General features: G+C 53.4%; 1 protein-coding gene across 1 annotated transcript in view; it reads right to left on the bottom strand.

Annotated features, from left to right (window-relative positions):
• The window catches only part of pdia5 (protein disulfide isomerase family A member 5), a 29,926-nt gene extending 20,779 nt beyond the window's left edge, over positions 1–9,147 (bottom strand). Inside the window, 3 exon segments of the mRNA NM_001017340.2 lie at positions 1,515–1,602; positions 2,549–2,675; positions 9,056–9,147. Of these exon segments, the coding sequence (NP_001017340.1) occupies positions 1,515–1,602; positions 2,549–2,675; positions 9,056–9,115 (275 nt within the window). The 5' untranslated portion in view covers positions 9,116–9,147.
• Positions 9,148–10,033: the final 886 nt, after the last annotated feature.

Below are 10,033 nucleotides of genomic sequence, written 5' to 3'. Positions count from 1 at the left end.
AGAGAGAGAGGGACAGACAGACAGAGAGAGAGAGGGACAGACAGACAGAGAGAGAGAGGGACAGACAGACAGAGAGAGAGAGGGACAGACAGACAGAGAGAGAGAGGGACAGACAGACAGAGAGAGAGAGAGGGACAGACAGACAGAGAGAGAGGGACAGAGACAGAGAGAGAGAGAGGGACAGACAGACAGAGAGAGAGAGAGAGGGACAGACAGACAGAGAGAGAGAGAGAGAGGGACAGACAGACAGAGAGAGAGAGAGAGAGGGACAGACAGACAGAGAGAGAGAGAGAGAGGGACAGACAGACAGAGAGAGAGAGAGAGAGGGACAGACAGACAGAGAGAGAGACAGACAGACAGAGAGAGAGAGAGACAGACAGAGGGACAGACAGACAGAGGGACAGACAGACAGAGGGACAGACAGACAGAGGGACAGACAGACAGAGGGACAGACGAGGGACAGACAGACAGAGGGAGGGACAGACAACAGAGGGAGGGACAGACAGAGGGAGGGACAGACAGAGGGAGGGACAGACAGAGGGAGGGACAGACAGAGGGAGGGACAGACAGAGGGAGGGACAGACAGAGGGAGGGACAGACAAGAGGGAGGGACAGACAGAGGGAGGGACAGACAGAGGGAGGGACAGACAGAGGGAGGGACAGACAGAGGGAGGGACAGACAGAGGGAGGGACAGACAGAGGGAGGGACAGACAGAGGGAGGGACAGACAGAGGGAGGGACAGACAGAGGGAGGGACAGACAGAGGGAGGGACAGACAGAGGGAGGGACAGACAGAAGAGGGACAGACAGAGGGACAGACAGAGGGACAGACAGAGGGACAGACAGACAGAGGGACAGACAGACAGAGGGACAGACAGACAGAGGGACAGACAGACAGAGGGACAGACAGACAGAGGGACAGACAGACAGAGGGACAGACAGACAGAGGGACAGACAGACAGAGGGACAGACAGACAGAGGGACAGACAGACAGAGGGACAGACAGACAGACAGAGGGACAGACAGAGGGACAGACAGAGGGACAGACAGACAGAGGGACAGACAGGAGGGACAGACAGACAGAGGGACAGACAGACAGAGGGACAGACAGACAGAGGGACAGACAGACAGAGGGACAGACAGAGGGACAGACAGAGGGACAGACAGAGGGACAGACAGAGGGACAGACAGACAGAGGGACAGACAGACAGAGGGACAGACAGACAGAGGGACAGACAGACAGAGGGACAGACAGACAGAGGGACAGACAGACAGAGGGACAGACAGAGGGACAGACAGACAGAGGGACAGACAGACAGAGGGACAGACAGAGGGACAGACAGAGGGACAGACAGAGGGACAGACAGAGGGACAGACAGAGGGACAGACAGAGGGACAGACAGACAGAGGGACAGACAGACAGAGGGACAGACAGAGGGACAGACAGAGGGACAGACAGAGGGACAGACAGAGGGACAGAGCCCCCGACATTAGGAAATCTATTCCCCACTCACCCACAGTCGATCCATGACACAGTCGCCCTCCCCTTAACGTCCTGAGCGATGTTGGACAGGAATTTGAGCTGCTGCTCCGCTGCCGAGGCTGCAAACATAAAGATCAGATACCGTTGGGTAACACTCTGTGCCCCCCCCTGGCCCTCTGTGCCACCCCCCTGGCCCTCTGTGCCCCCCCCGGCCCTCTGTGCCCCCCACTGCCACTCTTTCTCCCATTTTTTAGTTATTTCAGTTTCTGTTCAGCGGCTATTTGGTTGCTAGGGCCCAAGCTACCTTAGCAACCAGGGAGAGGTTTGGATGAAAGACCGGTATATGAATAGGAGAGGGGGCTGAATAGAAAAATAAGTTATATAATGTAACAATAACAATAAAACTGGAGCCTCACAGAGCAATAGGGTTTGGCTGCCGGGGTCAGTGACCCCCATTTGAAAGCTGCAAAGAGACAGAAGGTGGCAAATAATTCAAACACTATAAAAAATAAATAATGACGACCAATTGAAAAGATGCTTAGAATTGGCCATTCTATAACATACTTAAGAAACCTACCCCCCCCTTCAATACATCCAAGCTTTTTTCCCAATACCCTGTAACACTAATGACACTTGCCCCACCCAGGCTGCTGATGCCCCACAGAGGGAAGGAACAACCCCCCCCCCCCCCCCCCGTCTGTTACTGAGTCGCATCTGGCAGAACTGAAACACAAAGCTGAAGGGGAAACGGCCAATTCTCAATTTCTGTCTCTCTAACATTTCCTTTCAACAATTCAGAACAGCAAAGAGTTTCGGGGAGCGCCAGCCCCTGCGCCTCATATCCCCCCCCCCCAGATACCCCCCCATCCCAAGCCTCTCCCTTCCCTTGCTAGGTGTAACTAGAGAATCACTGCCACCCCAAAACCTTCTCAGAGCCCCCAAATCTCAGTGAAGCTGATCTGTATCTTGTTCCTAGAATGTAAGCTCATAAGCCAAACTCTTCTATCTATCGGTAATTATTGATTTCCTACTGTTAGAGCCCCCCCCGGCCCCCCCAGTGCTCACCTGACTTTGAGTACAGAACCAGCACATTGTTCCTCGTGCGCAGAAGCTTCTTGAAGTCTTTGTGGTCATCGATTTTCTCAATGAGGGGGGAAATCTTAATGGAGATGAGGCACGAGGGGCAGATAATCTGGAAGAGAGGAAGGAAAGGGCATTAAGGATTTCTACTGGGGCAGTAATTCATATCTGGTTACCCCCCTACCCTACTGCCCCCCTCCTGCCCCACTGCCACTCCCCTGCCCTACAACTGCCCTACTACCCCCCTACTGCCCCACTGTCACACCCCCGGCCACCCTCCTGCCCCACTGCCACCCTCCTGCCCCACAACTGCCCTACTGACCCCCTCCTGGCCCACTGTCACCCTCCTGCCCCACTGCCACCCTCCTGCCCCGCAACTGCCCTACTGACCCCCTCCTGCCCCGCAACTGCCCTACTGACCCCCTCCTGCCCCACAACTGCCCTATTGTCACCCTCCTGCCCCACTCTCACCTCCCTGCCCTACTGCCCCCCTCCTGCCCCACAACTGCCCTACTGACCCCCTCCTGCCCCACAACTGCCCTACTGACCCCTCCTGCCCCACAACTGCCCTACTGACCCCCTCCTGCCCCACAACTGCCCTACTGACCCCCTCCTGCCCCACAACTGCCCTACTGACCCCCTCCTGCCCCACTGTCACCTCCCTACCCTACTGCCCCCAACACTATACCTGCCATTACTTGTATTATTTTTATCTGTAAAGACCAGGGATTAATATAAGGGTTAACTTCCCCTTTATTCTAAATCACTGTCTCTGCCATAAGGGAAGGGAATCACAGAGCGACACAGAGAGCTGATTGGGGGACGAGGGAAAGCTCAGGGGACGAGCAATCAGGGATCCACTCTCCTCCAGGGGTGCAGGGAGAATAAAGGCGGCTGCTGATTGGCTGCCCGAGTGGGTGCCCCACTAACACTGCATCTGGCGCTCACAGCGAGGCCCTCACAGCGCTGATTCATCAAACGTCTCATGAAAATCTGCCCCCGGGTATCTCAGCCCGCAGGTACCCCCGTGGCACAGCCGGCTCTGCCAGGGAAACGCCAGTCTGAGTCATAAAGCAATTTATTGGCACAATAATAAGGAACTGATCAACTGATATGTATATTCCTATATACCCCTGTCTGTGCGATTAAAGGGCAACTCCACCCAAAAACTTTTGTTTATCTGCCTAATGAACTCCCCAATATCCATTCATTCCTCATTCTCTTCTCTGCACTGCTGGTTCTGACTCCTGATACAACTCCCCAATATCCATTCATTCCTCATTCTCTTCCCTGCACTGCTGGTTCTGACTCCTGATACAACTCCCCAATATCCATTCATCCCTCATTCTCACTGGGTTTATAGTTATGTGTAACTGTCACTGTGTCTGTCCCTTTCCCTTCCCTGCACTGCTGGTTCTGACTCCTGATACAACTCCCCAATATCCATTCATTCCTCATTCTCACTGGGTTTATAGTTATGTGTAACTGTCACTGTGTCTGTCCCTTTCCCTTCCCTGCACTGCTGGTTCTGACTCCTGATACAACTCCCCAATACCCATTCATTCCTCATTCTCACTGGGTTTATAGTTATGTGTAACTGTCACTGTGTCTGTCCCTTTCCCTTCCCTGCACTGCTGGTTCTGACTCCTGATACAACTCCCCAATATCCATTCATTCCTCATTCCCTTCTCTGCACTGCTGGTTCTGACTCCTGATACAACTCCCCAATATCCATTCATTCCTCATTCCCTTCTCTGCACTGCTGGTTCTGACTCCTGATACAACTCCCCAATATCCATTCATTCCTCATTCCCTTCTCTGCACTGCTGGTTCTGACTCCTGATACAACTCCCCAATATCCATTCATTCCTCATTCCCTTCTCTGCACTGCTGGTTCTGACTCCTGATACAACTCCCCAATATCCATTCATTCCTCATTCTCACTGGGTTTATAGTTATGTGTAACTGTCACTGTGTCTGTCCCTTTCCCTTCCCTGCACTGCTGGTTCTGACTCCTGATACAACTCCCCAATACCCATTCATTCCTCATTCTCACTGGGTTTATAGTTATGTGTAACTGTCACTGTGTCTGTCCCTTTCCCTTCTCTGCACTGCTGGTTCTGACTCCTGATACAACTCCCCAATATCCATTCATTCCTCATTCTCACTGGGTTTATAGTTATGTGTAACTGTCACTGTGTCTGTCCCTTTCCCTTCCCTGCACTGCTGGTTCTGACTCCTGATACAACTCCCCAATATCCATTCATTCCTCATTCTCACTGGGTTTATAGTTATGTGTAACTGTCACTGTGTCTGTCCCTTTCCCTTCTCTGCACTGCTGGTTCTGACTCCTGATACAACTCCCCAATATCCATTCATTCCTCATTCTCACTGGGTTTATAGTTATGTGTAACTGTCACTGTGTCTGTCCCTTTCCCTTCCCTGCACTGCTGGTTCTGACTCCTGATACAACTCCCCAATATCCATTCATCCCTCATTCTCACTGGGTTTATAGTTATGTGTAACTGTCACTGTGTCTGTCCCTTTCCCTTCCCTGCACTGCTGGTTCTGACTCCTGATACAACTCCCCAATATCCATTCATTCCTCATTCTCACTGGGTTTATAGTTATGTGTAACTGTCACTGTGTCTGTCCCTTTCCCTTCCCTGCACTGCTGGTTCTGACTCCTGATACAACTCCCCAATACCCATTCATTCCTCATTCTCACTGGGTTTATAGTTATGTGTAACTGTCACTGTGTCTGTCCCTTTCCCTTCCCTGCACTGCTGGTTCTGACTCCTGATACAACTTTCCCCAGGGGCCACACGTTACCCCTGAACTCTCGGCCAATCCTGTTGCACCAGTTGGTTTGGCTCACACATCCTGGTTAAACCCCCAAAGCAATATTTGCGGCCCCGCCCGTTTGCACAGGGTTAGGTGCGGTGGAAAGGGTAAAGGGGAAGTAAAACCAAATATAACATCCTGTATAATGAAGGAAAATGTAACCTCAAGCAATGTCCATTCATTACGACCAATGAGTGAGACAATGTAGCAGCAGCCAAACCTCCGTGACTCTCGCCTGAGCCCGGCTGCAGGAGTGCTGCTACTTTGTTTCAGTAGTCAGGATCAGCAGTGCACACAACAGTAGGAGACAGATACAGCTTTCAGTTTAATGGCACTGGCATTCTGGGAAAAAATGCTGCATTGTGGGAAACTGAAGCAGATAAAACGGCATTTTAGTGGGGCGCTGCCTTTCCAGGGTACTGGGAGTTGTAGTTAGAGGGTCTGGGAGTTACTGGGAAGCGATGGGCAAGATAAGGAGGCGGGGCGACAGACACGCGAGTGACACGTATGAGACAAGAGGGCGCGAAGCAATGGCAACCCCCAGCAACCAATGGACTAAAGCCACACAAACTTCCCAGCATGCTTGTAGCCCCATGTGGCTGCTGTATGATTCACAGTGTACAGCAGCCCTATGGCCCCTGCTGAATTCAGCCACTGGAACCACTAATGCAGTTGGTCAGTTTGTTACCCACACTCCCCATTCCCCAACACTCTATATAAACACCAGGATGAGCCCCTCCAAGATTCCTTATTACCCCCTACAGAGCAGACTACAACTCCCAGCATCCTTTATCAAATAATCAGGGGGCAACATTTAGCCAGTGGCTACCCCTGGGGGGTTACATAGCCTGACCAGCAAGTAAAGAGTTAAGAGTAATGCCTGGAAGGCACAGGAAGGTTTATGACTGCTGACATCCCTAGATACACACTGGGGGGGGGCACAGGGGAGGGGGCAGGAGAGGAGCAGGGTAATACCCCAGTGCATTATGGGCTGCAGCTTTACTGGGCCTAACCCAGATTTATAGCAATAAACCTCTTGGGGAATGAGCAGGGGGGGGGAGGCAAAGTATTTGGGGGGGGGGGGCAGGTTTAACCCCATCAACGCTGCTCATCCTACAGGGCTTGGTGGGGGCAATTTCTTTAGGTATTTACCCCCCCCCAGCTATCTCCCACAATGCCATAGGCCTAAGGCACGGGAGCAGTTGGATTTATATGAGGCCCAAATCCCTCATCCAATCAATATTATTCAAATGGTCAGGGGATATCAGAGGCTGCTGGGAGTTGCAGGTTGCCCATCTATCAGGGGCTGCTGGGAGTTGCAGGTTGCCCATCTATCAGGGGCTGCTGGGAGTTGCAGGGTGCCCATCTATCAGAGGCTGCTGGGAGTTGCAGGTTGCCCATCTATCAGGGGCTGCTGGGAGTTGCAGGGTGCCCATCTATCAGAGGCTGCTGGGAGTTGCAGGGTGCCCATATATCAGGGGCTGCTGGGAGTTGCAGGTTGCCCATCTATCAGGGGCTGCTGGGAGTTGCAGGGTGCCCATCTACCAGAGGCTGCTGGGAGTTGCAGGGTGCCCATCTATCAGAGGCTGCTGGGAGTTGCAGGGTGCCCATCTATCAGGGGCTGCTGGGAGTTGCAGGGTGCCCATCTATCAGAGGCTGCTGGGAGTTGCAGGGTGCCCATCTATCAGAGGCTGCTGGGAGTTGCAGGGTGCCCATCTATCAGAGGCTGCTGGGAGTTGCAGGGTGCCCATCTATCAGAGGCTGCTGGGAGTTGCAGGGTGCCCATCTATCAGAGGCTGCTGGGAGTTGCAGGTTGCCCATCTATCAGAGGCTGCTGGGAGTTGCAGGGTGCCCATATATGACTGTTACACACAGAAAAATGTGTGCCAGGGGGCCCCACCCTCTAATGTCAGGGGCCCGGGGTAAATACAACATAAAAAGCTTATTTTCCATTAATCCCGAGCTGCCCAGGGGGGGCAGGAGATTATTAATACCCGGGGGGGGGGGGGGCAGGAGATTATTAATACCCGGGGGGGGTGCTGGGGATCAGGCTCCATGTACAGCTGCTAACAGGAAACTACATTTCCTTCCTACAAGGGACACAACTGGCTCATCCCTAGACACTGGGCAGGGGGGGCTCCGAGCTCAACTATGGGGGGGGGGGGGGGGGTAAGAGCAACATTCCCAGAAGCAGATAAACCCAAACACATCATTAGCCAATCAAAATATACACACGCTAAAGGACAACAGTTATCCAATAGGAAGCTTCAGTTATACAACTGCATGGTTGCTAGGTGCACTAACCCTAACAACAAAGCAGAGGTCCCAGTGCCAGGCTGATATAGAAGACAAACAGAAAGACAAATGATTAAATGAATAATAATTTATGCAGATCCCAAGACCCCTAATCCACATAGTTTTTAGTTGCTAAGGCTACCGTCTCTAGCAACCACAAAAGAAAAGTGAAAGCAACTGCAACTCTGCACTCACAGAAGGCAAGGGCCAATGTGGCCAATGTGGCCAACCCAGGAACGCTCTGGCCAACTGATCCCAACAAGAACTGTAAGAACCAATGAGCCGGGCACAAAGCTGGGGGGCTGCCAATGGGATAAGGGCCACACGCGCAACAGGGGGGACGGGTTTCACACTTTCTAACTTTTTATGCTGTAATTGAGAATAAATATGAATTATGGAATTGTTCTGGGCCCCCAAAGTATGGGCTACAGGGGCCCCCCAAACATCAGTCGGGCAGGCCTGGGCAGGAAAACGGGGCCCCAGGTACACTCTGAGTGGGTACGTCTGGTTGAGAGGCAAGTTGCTTGGGGGTAGGGGCAAGTTGCTTGGGGGTAGGGGCAAGTTGCATGGGGTAGGGGCAAGTTGCATGGGGTAGGGGCAAGTTGTTGGGGGGTAGGGGCAAGTTGTTGGGGGGTAGGGGCAAGTTGCATGGGGTAGGGGCAAGTTGTTGGGGGGTAGGGGCAAGTTGTTGGGGGGTAGGGGCAAGTTGTTCGGGGGTAGGGGCAAGTTGTTGGGGGGTAGGGGCAAGTTGCATGGGTAGGGGCAAGTTGCATGGGGTAGGGGCAAGTTGTTGGGGGGTAGGGGCAAGTTGTTGGGGGGTAGGGGCAAGTTGCTGGGGGTAGGAGCAAGTTGTTGGGGGGTAGGGGCAAGTTGTTGCATGGGGTAGGGGCAAGTTGCTGGGGGGTAGGGGCAAGTTGCTGGGGGGTAGGGGCAAGTTGCATGGGGTAGGGGCAAGTTGCATGGGGGTAGGGGCAAGTTGCTGGGGGGTAGGGGCAAGTTGCTGGGGGGTAGGGGCAAGTTGCATGGGGTAGGGGCAAGTTGCATGGGGTAGGGGCAAGTTGCTGGGGGGTAGGGGCAAGTTGCTGGGTGGGGGTAATTTGGGGTACTCTGCAGGTCCTGCTCATGGGTGCCTTGGTCTGGGGGTAAAACAGTGTAGCAGGGGGTAGGTAGATGGGGTGGGGGTACTTTACAGGTTCTTGTGTATAAGGGGGTAGATGAGGAGCCGGGGGGGGCAGTTGAAGGGACACTGGGCAGTAAATACAAGTTGGAAAGGGTAAGTTGGGGGGTAACAGGGATATTATGGCAGCTCCCGGGGGTGTAAGTTGCAGTAAGTTTGCCCCCCCACAGACTCACCAGGAGCAGCAGCGACAGCAGCATCTTCCTCTCCCAGCAGCAGCGCCCGGCAGGAGCCATCTCTCTCTGCCACGTCTGTCTGCGCCTGCGCACTGGGACCCGCCGCACGGCTTCCTGGGAAATGTAGTCTTTTATTTACCGCGCAGCCCACACCGGAACTTCTACCTCTATAAACCTGCCCCAGTCACCCCACCCCCGGGGTAGGTACCCCCAGCTTATTGCTCCGCCCACTGTTATGCATCATGCAAATAAACAGTACTTTGGCCCACCCCCGCGTACCTTTACATACCCCCCCCCCATGGAACTATTTACCTGCTGAAGACCACCCACATGTCTAGCCCCTCCCACATGTCTAACCCCTCCCACATGTCTAGCCCCTCCCACTTCACATTCCTGGTGCCGATTAGTCTTTAGTCTCCCAGATATTAAAGGGAAAGTTAACTTTTAGTGCGAAGTAGACAGTGATATTCTAAGGGTTTTTGCAATTGGTCATCTTTTAATTTATCCCCTTTTACGTGTATGTTCATCATCATCATCAGCTGCTGTACCTGGTTGCTAGGGCATTGCCCAATGGGAATACAGAGATGCCAACCAGGTGTGTTGTTGCCCCGCCCTGTTCTGCCTAAGCCACTCCCCTTACCCCCAGGTTCCATGGCCCCAGCTACTGCCCAACTACTGCCCCCTGCTATTGGCCCCTACTGCTGCCCAATTACTGCCCCCTGCTATTGGCCCCTTCTACTGCCCAACTACTGCCCCCTGCTATTGGCCCCTTCTACTGCCCAACTACTGCCCCCTGCTATTGGCCCCTACTGCTGCCAACTACTGCCCCCTGCTATTGGCCCCTACTGCTGCCCAACTACTGCCCCCCTGCTATTGGCCCCTACTGCTGCCCAATTACTGCCCCCTGCTATTGGCCCTACTGCTGCCCAATTACTGCCCCCTGCTATTGCCCTTACTGCCCCTACTGCCCCTTGCTAT

The sequence above is a fragment of the Xenopus tropicalis genome, chromosome 9, assembly GCF_000004195.4.
Source record: "Xenopus tropicalis strain Nigerian chromosome 9, UCB_Xtro_10.0, whole genome shotgun sequence".
Classification (NCBI taxonomy): Eukaryota; Metazoa; Chordata; class Amphibia; order Anura; family Pipidae; genus Xenopus; species Xenopus tropicalis.
This window is presented reverse-complemented; position numbering and strand designations above follow the sequence as displayed.